At 44.7% G+C, this 16,877-nt stretch overlaps 1 protein-coding gene across 5 annotated transcripts in view; it reads left to right on the forward strand.

Annotated features, from left to right (window-relative positions):
• The window catches only part of sh3d19 (SH3 domain containing 19), a 199,742-nt gene that overhangs the window by 125,445 nt on the left and 57,420 nt on the right, over positions 1-16,877 (forward strand). For 3 of the 5 annotated variants that reach the window (XM_086011731.1, XM_086011750.1, XM_086011743.1), the window contains exons 7-9: positions 6,154-7,194; positions 14,182-14,295; positions 14,715-14,806. In XM_086011731.1, the coding sequence (XP_085867857.1) occupies positions 6,154-7,194; positions 14,182-14,295; positions 14,715-14,806 (1,247 nt within the window). The remainder of the gene's footprint in view (positions 1-6,153; positions 7,195-14,181; positions 14,296-14,714; positions 14,807-16,877) is intronic. The other 2 variants (XM_086011738.1, XM_086011755.1) reach the window with 2 other exon arrangements.

A 16,877-nucleotide genomic window follows, 5' to 3' on the forward strand; every position in this document is an offset into this window, starting at 1 on the left:
CTTGACCGAACAGTAATGAATAGAGGAGACGAAATGTACCTTTTACTATTTACTGAGTAAATGGGTGGACATTACAGCACATTGTCTGCAAGGCAGAACCCGAAACTGAAAGTGAAAGACAAAGTAAAACCGAGCCCCCCAGCACCCCCTTCAGGTAACACCCGGGAACTGGGACAAACTTAATTGAAGCAAAACTCAAAACACAACAATAGTAATAGCAAATTTAGCAACAAAAAGTAGCACATGGGAGTTAAACTTAAGGGGCTAGACTTGTCAAAATCCCTGATCTGTATTCAGTACTATACTGAGTTGTATTTTTTTAAATTGTTTAAAGAGAGCTCTGTTTTTTATTTCAGGTATGTGACTTTTTTTTAAAGCCTGGGTTTCTTCCCTTGATCCTTCAGGACAGACCCACTAGAGGTGGCGCGGTGGTATACAGTCGGTAGGGAGTGGCCCTGGGAGTCCTCAACTTTGACTCCTAACCCCGGTCTCATGGCTTCAGGTCAAGCATGGGCAAGGAAACCTCCTGCTGATTACAACCTACCGCCCTCCCTCAGCTGATGTACTCTGGGTGGGGGACTTCAATGTCCATCACCAGGAATGGCTCGGTAGCACCACTACAGACCGAGCTGGCCGAGCCCTGAAGGACATAGCTGCCAGACTGGGCCTGCGGCAGGTGGTGAGAGAACCAACACGAGGGGAAAAACCTACTTGACCTCGTCCTCCCCAATCTACCTGTCGCAGATGCATCTGTCCATGACAGCATTGGTGGCAGTGACCACCGCAGTCGTTGCGGAGACGAAGTCCTGTCTTCACACTGAGGACGCCCTCCATCATGTTGCATGGCACTACCGCCGTGCTAACTGGGATAGATTCAGAACAGATCGAGCAGCTCTGGATATCCATGAGGCGCTGTGAGCCATCAGCAGCAGCAGAATTGTATTCCACCACAATCTGTCGCCTCATGGCCCGGCGTATTCCTCACTCTACCATTACCATCAAGCCAGGGGACCAACCCTGGATCAATGAGGAGAAGAGCATGCCAGCAGCAGCACCAGGCGTACCTAAAACTAAGGTGCCAACCTGGGGAAGCTGCAACATTGGACTTCATGCATGCTAAACAGCGGAAGCAGCATGCTATAGACAGAGCTAAGGCTTCTTTGGCAGCACCTCCAGAACACGTGACCTCTACCAACTAGAAGGACAAGAGCAGCAGGCGCATGGGAACACTATCACCTGAAAGTTCCCATCCAAGTTACACACCATCCTGACTTGGAAATATATTGTCGTTCCTCCCTCGTTGCTGGGTCAAAATCCTGGAACTCCCTACCTAACAACACTGGATGGCAGCAGTTCAAGGAGGCGGCTCAGCACCACCTTCTTGAGGGCAATTAGGGATGGATCTTGCCAGTGACACCCACATCCCAGGAACAAATTTTTAAAAACATCTAGAGCCATACATCTATAGCCAAGCGAGCAAATGGCCTGCTACCAGGTCATCCCTAGTGCCGCCCCTAGCTACCCACCAGGAGGTATGTGACCAGTGGAAACTCTCCCTCTGATCTTTTTTCCCCCATCCTTAGACCTTTTGGTATGACCCTGCAGCAATACAACTGAGTTTAGGAATTGAATGAGAGATCAAACCTGCATCCCTTCACTCCATGACACTGTACTTCTGACTATGCTCTGCCTTTTGAATTTTGCATTCCTTATGATGAGCTTTTAACAAAATCTTCTTCAGCATGTTACTATGTTAGAGGAATATTCTGTAAGCAGTAGGTAATGTAGCCACATCTAAACCTCTAAACATGTAGAATATCTCCTTGTGTGAAGGATGGTGAATTATTTAAATTTCAACATAGCTCAATATCTTGCTGATCTCTTGCATCACAGTGCAATATCTGTGCCACTTGGCATTACATTATAAAGTATGAAAATAAGTGGCTGCTATCCAAAAGAAAAGGAAACAAAATATAATGGCCGAGATTTTGTGGTCAGCAGTGAAGGAATGGCGCCTGCCGTTCATTACGCTTATAGCTGCCCACAGACGTTCCTTGGGCTTTTGCACAGCAATTTATGGTATTTAGAGATCCTTTTCAGCATGGCACCCTCTACAGGGGATCTGTGATGTGTGTGAGCAGGTAAAGCAACAGTGTATCTCTTCAACCAATCAGATTGAAGAATCCTCACTGAGCCACGCAGGGGGTGAAATTGGGCTCTATAATCCCCATTTTTTGGGCGCTACGAGGCCTCTTAAAGTACCAAAATGGCATCCGAGATGCACATGCACACTTCCAATGAGAAATGCGCCGGGCGCCATATTGTAAAGTGGTTTCCTAATGACCACTGGCAGCATGCAGAGCAGGCTGATTATAATGTCAATCAGCATGTAGCACTGATTTGATACCAGCACTGCTATTTTGGAGCCCCCACACTCCAGCCTATGCCCCCTCTCAACCTCGCAAAGCTGAACATGCGTTCAATGTAAAATTATGTGTGAAATGAAGAAAGGGAAAGAAGGCTGGAATTAAGAGAGAGATAAAAGAGACAGAAAGAAAAAGTTAAAAACAATTTAAATCTCCAATAATGATTAAATTCTGAAGGAATGAGACTCCACGCTTGTAAAGTTACATTTTCAGGACTAGAAAGGTTGTTTGGCAGTAATTTAGACTTACCATGCCGTTAAAAATTCACTTACACCTAAATGCACCAGCCCTAACATTTTCTGGCGTGTCTGGTGGGTAAGAACATAATAAATAAGAGCAGGAGTAGGCCATACGACCCCTCGAGCCTGCTCCGCCATTCAATATGGCTGATCATTGACCTCAACTCTACTTTCCCTCCCCATCTCCATATCCCTTGATTCCCTTAGAGTCCAAAAATCTATCTATCTCAGCCTTGAATATACGCAAAGACTCAGCATGCACAGCCCTCTGGGGCAGAGAATTCCAACGATTCACAACCCTCTGAGTGAAGAAATTCCTCCTCATCTCAGTCTTAAATGGCCTACCCCTTATCCTGAGACTATGCCACCCAGTTCTAGACACTCCGGCCAGGGGAAACAACCTCTCAGCAGGTACACTGTCAATCCCCTTCAGAATTTTATATGTTTCAATGAGATCACCTCACATTCTTCTAAACGCCAGAGAGTATAGGCCCATTCTACACAACCTTTCATCACAGGAATCAATCTAGTGAACCTTCGTTGCGCTGCCTCCAAGGAAATATATCCTTCCTTCGATAAGGAGACCAAAACTGTGCACAGTACTCCAAGTGTGGTCTCACCAAGGCCCTGTACAATTGTAGCAAGACTTCCTTACTCTTCTACTCCAAACCCCTTGCAATAAAGGCCAACATGCCATTTGCCTTCCTTATTGTTTCCTGTACCTGTATGCTAGCTTTCTGTGTTTCTTGCACGAGGACACCCAAATCTCTCTGAACGCCAACATTTGAAAGTTTCTCACCATATAAAACATATTCTGTTTTTCTATTCGTCCTACCAAAGTGAATAACCTCACATTTCCCTACATTATACTCCATCTGCCATCTTACTGCCCACTCACTTAGTCTATCTATATCCCTTTGCAGGCTCTTTGTTCTCCTCACAGCTTACTATCCCATCTAGCTTTGTATCATCAGCAAACTTGGATACATTACACTTGGTCCCTTCATCTAGGTCATTAATATAGATTGTAAATAGCTGAGGCCCCAACACTGATCCTTGCACACCCCACTAGTTACAGCCTGCCAACCTGAAAAAGATCCGTTTATCCCTACTCTCTGTTTTCTGTCTGTTAACCAATCCTCTATCCATGCCACTATATTACCCCCAACCCCATGAGCCCTCATCTTCTGTAATAACCTTTTATGTGGCACATTATCGAATGCCTTTTGGAAATCCAAATATACTACATCCACTGGTTTCCTTTTATCTACCCTGCTAGGTACCTCCTTAAAAAAAAACTGTAATAAATTTGTCAAACACGATTTCCCTTTCATAAAACCATGTTGACTCTGCCTAATCAAGTTATGATTTTCTAAGTGCCCTGATACCACTTCCTTAACAATGGATTCCAGCATTTTCCCGATGACTGATGTCAGGCTAACTGGCCTGTAGTTCCCTGTTTTTTTTTCTCCCTCCTTTCTTGAATAGCGGTGTTACATTTGTGACCTTCCAATCCATTGGGACCATTCCAGAATCTAGCAAATTTTGGAAGATCAAAACCAATGCATCCACTACCTCTTTAGCCACCTCTTTTCGAACCCTAGGGGGCTAAATTCGGTTGATTTGCACCTCCCATTAGCGGGCGCTAACGGGACACAAATCAACTAGTGCCTGGGCGCGGTGCCGCTAACACCTCCTACAAAATTCAGCAGGAGGTTAGCGGCGACACTAACCGTTAGCAGCGCTGCGCTGCCAGCGATGACGTCATCGCAGCGCCCCCACTCGCAGGGCTGTAATATTGGGTGGCGCCCCCTGACTCACTGCCGGATGCTATGTCCGCGTGGGTCAGGGGGCCCTACCTGCGGCCGGAGCGGCGTTAGTTAAAGGGGAGATGGCGGGTAGCCATTTTTGTTGCTGGCCGCCTGCCAACACCTGTCCTCGTTGCTGTCCCCAGCCCCCGTGAAGCCCCCCCCCGCCCCCCACGGGGTGCCGTTTGCTCTCCATGAGCCCGGCACTCCTCTTGAGTGCCGGGCTCGTTTGCCGGCACTCCCTATCCTTGGTGGCCAGCTGGGCCCCGGGTCGTGGTGCGCTCGGCCCCTCCCCTTTAATAAGGGGAGGAAGGCCTGCAGTACCGCGGCATGTAGCGCCGCGATATTGGCTCGCAGCACCCCAAGTGGGACGTGGGGTGCTTCAAGTAGCACCCCTCCTCCCTCTTGGAGTGCCATCTGGGAAAATCGGTGCGTGGGTGCTAACTTTTTTGAGGCGCTAAAATTAGCGCCCCGGTGACGGTAGCGCCCCCCCCCCAATGTTTACCCCCTAGGATGTAGGCCATCAGGTCCAGGGCATTTCTCGGCTTTTAGTCCCATTAGTTTCTCCAGTACTTTTTCTCTACTTATATTAATTACGTTAAGTTCCTCACTTCATTAGACCCTTGGTTCCCCACCATTTTTGGTATACTTTTTGCGTCTTCTACTGTGAAGACAGATACAAAATATTTGTTTAATGTTTCTGCCATTTCCTTATTCCCCATTATAATTTCTCCTGTCTCAGCCCTAAGGGACCAACGTTTACTTTTGCTACTCTTTTCCTTTTTACATGCTTGTAGAAACTCTTACAATCTGCTTTTATATTTCTTGTTAGTGCCGCAACTTCATGCTCTATATGTGTTTTAATGTTGAATCTATTGGTGAGCTACCGGTGTAGGAGTTTATGGAAGAGCAGGGCAAGTTGGACAGCAACTTCTGGATTTCCGCGTTTAACTGCATATGTGCGGACTCCGAAAGTTGCTGTCTGATTTAGTCCATATTAACGGTGACCGCTGATAGCCCCACCGTTATTCCTATTGCAAAATCCGGGCCATTGTAAAATATTCATGCTCATCACAGGATTAAAGTTTGGTACCGAAGCAAACCACTCGAGCATCATTCTTGGGTTCCAAGATCATAATCCACGTCAATCGGATTACTGCCTTGTAATCCACTTTCTTTTGTTGTCTTTAATATGCTTTATAATTGTTAAATTTCACATCCATTAGCCTAAACATCCACCCCCTCCATCTCGGTGTAACGTGGCTGCAGTGTATACTATCTACAGGATGCACTGCAGCAACTCGCCAAGGCTTCTTTGGCAGCACCTTCCAAACCTGCAACCTCTACCACCTAGAAGGACCAGGGTAGCAGGTGCATGGGAACACCATCACCTCCAAGGTCCCTTCCAAGTTGCACACCAACCTGACTTAGGCATATATTGCCATTCCTTCATTGTCGCTAGGTAATTATCCTGGAACCCCCTACCTAACAGAATTGTGGAAGCACCTTCACCACCCGGACTGCAGCTGTTTAAGAAGGTGGTCCACCACGAGGGATGGGCAATAGATCCCAGCCTCGCCAATGACATCCAAATCCCAATAATTTTTTTAAAATGATATAACATGTGTTTGCTCTTTACAAACCTTGTTTCCAATTTATCTTGTGCCTCTTTTGTTCTAGTTCAGAGACCAGTGAAACCTTCCAGACCAGCTGTGTGCCTCATTCCTATTAGGCCTGTGGAAAGTGAAGAACCTTTGATTTCGATAGAAAGTAATTCCAGTAGGGAACAAAGTGTCCAAACGAACATTCATGTTGAGGGGCGCCCCATACCGAGGCCCAGGTCCTTAGGTAACTTCAAGATACTTTTTGAAGAACTGCAAAGTGAGACTTCTGAGGGAGAAAGTAAAGAAAGTTCCTCTGAAATTGGTGTTATACGTGGGTTAACTTTGTGCCAAAATCCATTTGCAGAAGATAATTTTGCCAACCAAGACACAATGGGAGATAACAGTGAACACAGCATCCTTTCCAGGATAAAGGCATTTGAAACACAAACAGATTCTGAAAATTCTGCTGCTAACACACGGCCATCAAAAAGACCAGAAGTTGCTCCCCGATCTTTAGGGCTGAAGCCTGCAGTAGTCCAAGGGAAACCAACTGTAGCTCCCAAACCTGCTGTGGCTGACAAGAATTCAGGAGAATCCGATAATGGGGCTGAAACAAAACCTGTAGCAGCAGAGAGGCAGGGGCCAATCCTGCTTCCAAAACCACAAACCGTGAGCACAGCTGTTGGACCCAAGCCAGAACCACCCAAGAAACCAAAACCCAGTATCTCTGCAGAGTCAAAACAGAGAGATGGAGCTAATGATACTTCAGATCTTGGGGAGGAGGCACCTTCAGCTATTGTCACTCCTCAGAGAGAAAGATCTGCAGATAGGAGGAATCAAGTTCCTGTTCCAGCACCAAGGCCCACAGTGGCAAAAAGGACCATTCCTATTGAAAACCGTGATGCACCTTTTATAGCACCTAAGCCTGTTGCTTCTAGACCTTCAGTGCTGCCCATAACAAAGGCCTCAATGATGCAGGTTGAAGGACCATCAACCAACAAACATGCACCTTCTCTACAAATAATCTCAAGAAGCTCACCAGATCTGATAAGTTTTGATGATGATGTTGTACCTACTGTTCCAACAGGAGATAATGTGACCTCCCTAGTGACAGTAGGTAATGTAATGTGAGCTTCACCAGTTTTCTAAAGACTGCATTATGTGTACTCCCTGCTGGCACAGTAAGAGAAGATAGCATTTGAACCCTAGGATTATTTTCTTCTCAATTTTCTCCCCTCCTTATCTGAAGTTGCTGATTGTTGCTCCATAGGTTCCACCAGCCCTCTGGTACCTTATGCAAATCAGCATGTGAGGCCAGCCAATGAGCATTGGAAAGTTATTTGACCATGGAGAGCATTACAGCGAAGGCCAATCCTGTCCTCGCCCGACACCAGTATTTCTGTATGTCTGGCATGGTTTGCTGGGTAGGGATTAGGAGCAGGAACCCCAGCCAATTCTTTATTTTGCCTCATCTCCCACCCTCTCCCCAAGAGCACTAAGGTCAACTGTAGCATCCATATGCTTCCCCAAATAACTCAGTACAGACCAGGTATTGAATATGCAGCTTTCTGGATTATGTGGCTCAGCTATTCATACCTTAACCAGCTAAGCCACTGGAGAGCTTATTAAGTTACTTTAAAGGCAACTTGTGATGAACTGCCTAATTATTTGCAGGCTACATGACTGTGGGCTATCGCACTGTCCTCCACTTGTGTTCACACACGTGCACTTTCCAGCTGGATGACTGATTTTTTTCCCCCCCTAGCTTGAGGTGCTGCAGCATCCAAACTGCTGGCTCACCTGAGATCAGTTAAGTCAGCACAGACTGAGAATCAAACCTGGGACTTTCTGGTCTGTATGACTCAGTACAACACTGGATGATGCCTGTAGCTACAAGGCCCTCGGGAGAGCTGATACCTGAGCCTTAATTATTATAATACAAAAATGTAATAGACAGAGGTATTGAGTCATTATTTTCTACACCTATTCTGTACAGATGATTCACCCCTAAAAATCATCTGGTCTCTTCCTCCAGTCGTCTCCAGTTACCTCCTTCACTCCATGATGGGAGGGAGATGGAGCGGGACGGGGACATTTGGACACAAGGAGAGGAGCTAGGGAGGGACACTAGTTTACAATAGTTGAGGATCAATTAGGGCAAATTTTATATCCTGGAGGCTTTGTTACATTTTCAATGGGAAGCATCAGAGTTTTCTTTACTTCCCTCAGGAGATTAAATCATTTTTGTAGAGTCTGACCCAGCAAACTGTACATGATCATTTGCAAAGAGTAGTCTGAATGGCAGTTTATTTCCCCATCATTCCTATTGCTGAGACTTCTAATTAATTCCACTTTTTAAAGGATAAATCTGCTGTTCCAGTTAATGAAAGAAAACTTGCATTCATATAAGAACATAACATAAGAAATAGGAGCAGGAGTAGGCCAATCGGCCCCTCGAGCCTGCTCCGCCATTCAATAAGATCATGGCTGATCTGATCCTAACCGCCAATCTACTATCACAGAACCATCTCCTGAATCTAACAGAATTAGACACACGAAATAGGAGCAGGATCAGGCTACACGGCCCCTGAGCCCGCTCCGCTACCCACAGGGCCATGACCGATCCGAACCTAGACTCATGTCCAAATTCCTGCCAGCTCCCCGTAACCCTTTATTCCCTTTACTTCTAGGAAACTGTCTATTTCTGTTTTAAATTTATGTAATGATGTAGCTTCTACAGCTTTTTGGGGCAGCATATTCCATGGACCTACCACCCTCTGAGTGAAGTAGTTCCTCCTCATCTCAGTTTTGAAAGAGCAGCCCCTTATTCTAAGACTATGCCCCCTAGTTCTAGTTTCACCCATCATCGAGAACATCCTCCCCGCATCCACCCGATCCAACCCCTTCACAATTTTATATGTTTCAATAAGATTGCCTCTCATTCTTCTGAACTCCAATGAGTAGAGTCCCAATCTACTCAACCTCTCCTCATATGTCCATCCCCTCATCCCTGGGATTAACCGAGTGAACCTTCTTTGTACTGACTCGAGAGCAAGTATGTCTTTTCTTAAGTATGGACACCAAAACTGTACGCAGTATTCCAAGTGCGGTCTCACCAATACCTTGTACAACTGAAGCAATACCTCCCTATTTTTATATCCTATCCCCCTAGCAATGAAAGCCAACATTCCATTGGCCTTCTTAATCACTTGCTGCACCTGCATACTAACCTTTTGAGTTTCGTGCACCAGGACCCCCAGATCCCTTTGTACTTCAGTACTTTCCAGTTTCTTGCCATTAAGATAATAACTTGCTCTACGATTTTTCCTGCCAAAGTGCATAACCTCACACTTTCCAGTATTGTATTCCATCTGCCAAATCTCTGCCCACTTACTTAGCCTGTCTATGTCCCCTTGCAGGTTTTTTATGTCCTCCTCACTCACTACTTTCCCTCCCATCTTCGTATCATCTGCAAACTTTGATATGTTACACTCGGTCCCCTCCTCCAAATCGTTAATATAGATTGTAAAGAGTTGGGGACCCAGCACTGACCCCTGCGGAACACCACTAGTTACTGATTGCCAGTCCGAGAATGAACCATTTATCCCAACTCTCTGCCTTCTGTTAGATAGCCAATCCTCTATCCATGCCAGAATATTACCCCCAATCCCGTGATTTTTTATCTTAAGCAATAATCTTTTGTGTGGCACCTTGTCAAATGCCTTTTGGAAGTTTAAATACACTACGTCCACTGGTTCCCCTTTATCCACCCTATATGTTACTTCCTCAAAGAACTCCAGCAAATTTGTCAAACATGACTTCCCCTTCATAAAACCATGCTGACTTTGTCCTATTAAATTATGATTATCCAAATGTCCTTTTACTGTCTCCTTAATAATGGACTCCAATATTTTACCTACCACAGATGTTAGGCTAACCGGTCTATAGTTTCCAGCCTTCTGTCTACTGCCCTTTTTAAATAAGGGCGTTATATTAGCAGTTTTCCAGTCTGCCGGGACCTTTGCCGAGTCCAGGGAGTTTTGGAAAATTATTACCAATGCATCCACAATCCCTACCGCCACTTCCCTCAAGACCCTAGGATGTAAGCCATCAGGTCCAGGTGATTTATCCGCCTTGAGCCCCATTATTTTACCGAGTACCACTTCCTTAGTGATTTTGATCGTGTTTAGCTCCTCCCCCCCCCCCTATAGCCCCCTGTTTGTCCAGTGTTGGGATATTCTTAGTGTCTTCTACTGTAAAGACTGATACAAAATATTCATTCAGTGTTTTTGCCATCTCCATATTTCCCAGCATTAATTTCCCGGTCTCATCCTCTAAGGGACCAACATTTACTTTAGCCACCCTTTTTCTTTTTATATAACTATAAAAACTCTTACTATCTGTTTTTATATTTTTTGCTAATTTACTTTCATAATCTATCTTCCCTTTCTTAATCAATCTTTTTGTTATTTTTTGCTGTCTTTTAAAGTTTTCCCAATCCTCTCTCCTCCCACTAGATTTGGCTACCTTATATGCCCTTGTTTTTAGTCAAATACTATCCTTAATTTCTTTACTTAGCCACGGATGGCTGTCTTTTCTTTTACACCCTTTTCTTAGTGGAATATATATTTTTTGGAAGTTGTAAAATAACTCCTTAAATGTACACCACTGATCATGCATCGTCTTACCCTTTAATCTATTTTTCCAATCCACTCTACTCAATTCCGCTCTCATACCTTCATAGTCTCCTTTATTCAAGCTTAGCACGCTTGTTTGAGATCCAACCTTCTCACCCTCTAATTGAATATGGAATTCAACCATGTTATGGTCACTCATTCCAAGGGGATCCTTTACTAGGACATTTTTAATTAATCCTGTCTCATTACACAGGACCCGATCTAAGGTTGCTTGCCCCCTGGTCGGTTCAGTTACATACTGCTCAAGAAACCCATCCCTAATACACTCAATGAACTCATCCTCAAGGCAGCCCTGCCCAATTTGATTTGTCCAATTAATATGATAGTTAAAATCCCCCATAATTATAGATGTTCCTTTATTACAAGCCTCAACTATTTCCTGATTGATACTCCGTCCAACAGAGTTGCAACTGTTCGGAGGCCTATAGACTACGCCCACTAGTGTTTTTTTCCCCTTATTATTCCTTACCTCCACCCAAACTGTTTCATTATCCTGTAGTGTCTTCCACATCCTCAAGATATCCCAAAACACTTTACAACCAATGGACTGCTTTTGACGTGTAGTCGCTATTGTTATGTGGGGAAAATGGCAGCCAATTTGTGCACAGCAAGGTCTCACAAACAGCAAATGAATGAATGCCCAGTTAATCTGTTTTTGGTGGCGTTGGTTGAGGAGGAATGTCGACCTTCTAATCTTATAGTGACATTGCATTTTTTACGCCAACTTGAGCTGGCAGACAGGGCCTCGGCTTAACTGCACTTCCAATGATGCAGCACTCCTTCAGTACTGCGTTGTGGTGTCAGCCAAGATTACATGCGCAAGTCTATAGTGGAACTTGAACCACAACATTCTGATTCGAAGGCAAGAGTGCTCCCAAATGAGACAAACTGACATCCAATGTTCCCCCTAAGGTGCGTGATCAGGCACCAATCGGGAGGTCCTGCGCAGGCCACTCGCCAGCTGTTGCCGTAGGAAAATATGCTGCGCAGCAAAGTTAAAGGGACCGTGCACCAAAAAAAAAAATTAGAGGGAAAATTGCTGACATCTAAAGCAGAAAATGACTGTGTCCAATACTTGTGTTGATTGGACAGGGACTGGATCAGCAGCTTTGTGATTGAAATGCGGTTTTGACCCTGTTTATGCATAACACTTCTCAAAATTGGATCCTGTGGATGAGGGCCATTTTTTTGAGATGTAGAATATATACTCCCTTTACCATGTAAATTTCCCCCCCCACAAGCAATCAGTCTGTTCCCAAGCCTCTTCAAGGTAGATGAGAATGATCCCGGATGATACCTTCAAATTTCCCTCCTCCTTTCGCTTGGGATTAATTTCCTGGTTTCCACTTAATGCCCTGACTGAGATTAAAAAGTCATAAGAGGGAAATTGCAAGCATGAAGCTAAGTAGCATGACTTCATGGAGCACTTGATGCAGAACTTTAGACGCGCTCTGCTACGCCGAATTCCATACATCTTTAAGCATTTGTTACAGTATGGCCTAGAAATTCCCTTTCCTGACCCAGTCGCCTCCACTTCTTATCGCCTTTAGCCACTCCGCTGAGGGGCACTGCGGGCATCGCAGTGGCCCGATCTTCTATTCCGCTTCGCCAGCGAGCTGCCTGTTAATGTCCGCAGCTCACCGGCTCGCTGATGATGAGGCCCGAGGCCCAGTATTGGATGTGTCTCGGGCCTCACCAATCAGGCGCAGGGATTGTTTCCTGTCTTCCCCTCACGCACCCAAAAATGGGCACACTCAAATTTCTAGGCCTGTATAATATAAACAATGAACAAAAGCTTTGGATACATAGGGGGTGATTTTGCAAATGGGGGCACATCAGAGGCGGGACTGCTGCTTGGCGGGTTGATGTGCTGCCTCCATCGATTTGTGGCCAACCCACGCTATTTTCCCTTGATTGACCTTGTTAAGCCCACCCAGCGGGCTTAGGCCAATTAAGGGAAAGCCGGTTACAGAGAACATCCACGTATGAAGTTTCATCTGTCGAAAAGTTTTGACAGATGAATTATCGTTTGACAGCTCTGTGAAGCTGTCAAACAGTGACATTCTCTATAATTTGATGAGGTCTTGAATTCAAGACCTCATCAAACTTCTTTCTTTTACAGAAATGAGATGGTTGTTGCATCTGAGAATGCAACGGCTATCTGTCATCTGCAACACGAAGGTCCGAGACTCTCTGCATACACACTGATTGAAGCCTGCAGGAAGAAACGAAGGTAAGTACACTTTTACTAACATTTTGCACTTACCTCAGATACTCACCTCTCCACTCTTGCACCCATCACTTACCTTCACAGGACACTTTTGCATCCCCTGACCCCCGCAGACCCAGTACTTGCCTCGCTGAGCTGGCGTGTTTTGGAGCCTTCGGGAAGCCCGCACTTGAGGGCAAAAAGGGGATAATCCTATTTTCTGCCTGTTAAGGCTTTAATCCCTTCCCGCTGCCAAGGAGACGAGACCCTGCGCGGGATGGCTACCCGCCTCCTAGGAAGATGGCATGGAGGCGGGTTGGGCACCTGCCCCCAAATTCTGCCATTTTCCCGGCAGTCCTGCCTCCATACCCACCTCCCCTGGGCTAGCAAAATCGCCCTCTTAATTACTAAAAAATTGTATACGTGTTTGAAGACCTAAACCTGCTGATATCAAAAGAACAGTGATTTCCAAGGTTGTGAGTTCAAACCCCATTCTGTAAACTTGAGTACACAAACCAGGCTGACACTTCAGTGCAGTACTGAAGGGGTGCTGCACTGTCCGAGGTACCAACTCTAGGATGAAACCTTAAACTGAAGCGACATTTATGTTCCGGTGGACAGAAATGTTCCCACAGTCTTGGCCAACATTTATCCCTTGATCAATACCACTAAAACAAGATGTCAGGTTATTTATCTCATTGCTGTTTGTGGGACCTTGCTATGTGCAAATTGACTGTTGCATTTGCCTACATTACAGCAATGACTACACTTCCAAAAGTAATTCACTAATAGTAAAGCACTTTGAGACATTACAAGGATGTGAAAGACAGCATATAAACTATTTTTTTGTTCTTTCTTTTACTCTCTTATCTTTATCTCTCTTGCTTTCCCACCTTTTTTCTCTTCTTGCTCACTTTTTCATTTTCTCTTCCGTTTTCTTCATTTTGTTCTTTCTTCTCTCCTTCCATCCATTCTTTCATTCTTTCCATCATGAACTACCATTCAATAAAACAAGAAGCTTGCTGTATTTGTTCTAAAATTATTCCAGTCTATCACCAACTTAACAAAACCCAAACCATACTACTGGTTATATAAGTGTGTGATCAGCGCTGGGTGATTTAGAAGGTGGTGACAGGTAAAGGACATATTTAGTACTAAATAGTTAACACTATCCCTATTCTATTTTCTGTCCTAACAGATCCTTTTCGGACTTTACCTAGAGGTCAGACGGCACCCACAGATACTACACCAAGTCGGCCACCTTTATTGCGTAAACCAACAGTAATTCGCATACCTAACAAACTAGGTAAAAGTAAGTGTTCTTTGTTTTGTTTGTTGGCATGTTCAAGGCATTTTACTTTCTCTCCCTCTCCAGAAACCTTTGTGCGCCAAGTTTAGGATTGACACCTTTTGCCAAATCCAAAACTGGATAGAGGCAGAGGAAGGACTGCGATCATAGCTTGTATTCTTGTTGTTTTTCCTCCCTGTAGGAGAAGTGCTTGGCGCCTTCCCAAGTGGTACAACCACAATCAGGAACACCATTCATTGGAAAAAAAATGAAGAAGTCTCCTATACCATTTCAGTGGGAAAAATGAAATTCAAAGCATTTCTGTATCTAATTCTTTTACATTTTAACTCGATACCTGGCTTGCAAGATGTGTGTGTGTGTGATGTAAAAGTGACCTTTCATAGAATGTATGTTGACTGTGCTTTTTTTGTTCCTTTCACCAGCATCTTCAGAAGACGTCGTAAGTCCACCCCCTCTACCTGTGGAGACTCCTGTTGGTAATTTCATTGCACAAAGCCCTAAGACTGCAACTGTGGTAAGATGTGAATTTCCTGCACACTGCGTGTCCTTTCAAAATCTGCATATTTTTATGGTCAGTCAGTTCTTCATAGAGGCATTTTATACAATTTGTATACACTTAATGAGAAGCTGCGAGATGCAGTTTATATTCAGTGGGTGGGCTGACCCAATAATGCTGAGCTAGTTGTGGTCATTGCCACTGTGGGAAATAATTTGTATCTCATTGATCCTTCTATATGGAACAAACAAATTACATTAATTGATTAAAATAATAGGTCGTTATAAATGTTCATTTTAAGTATAATCTAAATTGATGTGTGAGTACTAATGTTAGTGTGAACAGTTGGTTTCCTCCTTCCTAAAGTTGCTAACTCTTTTTGGTGCATGGTATGGTTCCATGATCAGCAGCAGCCGTTCTGCAGCCTCTCCGAGCCGGCTGCTCTTCGCCAATGTTCCTGCTAAGCCCATGCAGTCACCTGCAAGGTCCCGCGCAGGCAGGCCGCTCACCAGCTTTTATATTGTAGATACCGCGCATGTGCAAAAATTTGAATGGGCCGCGCATTGGGGAGGCAGGCAGCGCAGGAGGCAGTGCAGCTTATGGGGGACATTGCTCTTCACTCATGAGTCTAGCTAGTGAGCATCAACAGTTTGCTCAGGCATGTAAGGCATCAAACCTGCCCCCAGTCCTGCCTTTCACTGGCGTCCACCCTCCTTTACAAGCAGGAGTCAGTGAACAGTGTTCGGCGTATTGCACGTTCATTACTGTCCTTTTCTGGCCTGCACATATGCCTACCTCCAATAGGGATCACTGGATAGAAGATGATGGGCTGGAAATCCGTGAGAATTCTCCTAGCGTAACTTCAATTGGAGACAGGTGGAATCCCTGGAGGAAGGTGTAAACGGCTGAAAACGGCCATTTATACCATTTCTCTGGGGATTCCACAGAAGAACCCCTGTGGAATTTCCAGGCCAATGTCATGAGTGAAAACGATGGTTCCATCATTAAAAACAAAACATGTGAACCCTCATAATAACCTCCTGGGTAAATGTGCATGCAGTGTTGTACTGAAGATAACAGCATTGAACTTTGGTAGTGATGCCTCCAATAGTCAAATATCATGTCAGTATATTCTTATATAAAGAATGGCTCCTCAGACCTGGTTCTGGAGGGCTTCCAATGTCAATGAAACTCTACCCTAGCATGGGTCATTGACTTCAGGAGAGAAGCGGTACAGGCATATTGTTGGTATGAAAATTGGAGAGAAGAATGGAAAATATATTTAATGGAGATTACCTCATCCTTTATGATATAATTTCTAGCAGCCATCTGCTTTTAGCAGTGATTCTCAAAAATTTACCATTAACATTCATCCAAACTGGTTCTTGAAGCAAATTATTTCTTAACTCTAATGCTGTTAACTTCATTCAGTGCAGTGCAAGTTACAAATTGCAAACCATCCTTTTTGATCATTGGTAAGAAAGTAGGATTCACATAATGAAAGGTTAAAGATTATCTTGGAGGGGCTGGGGTTCACTGGAGCTGAATGAAAACCAGTTTTAAAAGAACAGCTTGATCTCAGTGGTGATCTAGTGCCTAGAAACTGAATGAAGGAAACAGTTCAAGATGCTTTTTATTATTAAACTTGCTCCTAAGGTCCGAATTTTCCAGCACAGAGTCTTGCTCAATAAGAGTGTTGATTAGGTGCAGAGGCCACATACCCAATTCGCAATGCCCATGATTTTCCAGCCAGCGTTTCTGCTGGTGTATCATTGTATTGGCTGCCTTTAGTTAAAAGTAGTATTTATTCTCCACCCTCTCCTCCCCCAGCCAATCACCCTAGCTCACTCCCAGTAAACTGGAAAATAGAGGGCAGGCTGAGCAGAGAACTGTTTTGAGACCTTTGCATCTGCGAGGGCAGCACCATGATGGAGCTGCTCTCTTCATAAGCATTGTCTGCAGCCATTCCTATCTCATTCCCTGCAGTCTCTCTCTGCCTCCACTGTTTGAGGCATCCTCACCTCTACAAATTATTTTTTTTCCTTGGACTTGTTGGAAGCGTTCTCCTTAGAGCAATAAGGTTAAGGGG

Source organism: Somniosus microcephalus, chromosome 2, assembly GCF_052327205.1.
Source record: "Somniosus microcephalus isolate GS21.2 chromosome 2, FLI_Smic_1.0, whole genome shotgun sequence".
In the NCBI taxonomy this organism is placed as follows: domain Eukaryota; kingdom Metazoa; phylum Chordata; class Chondrichthyes; order Squaliformes; family Somniosidae; genus Somniosus; species Somniosus microcephalus.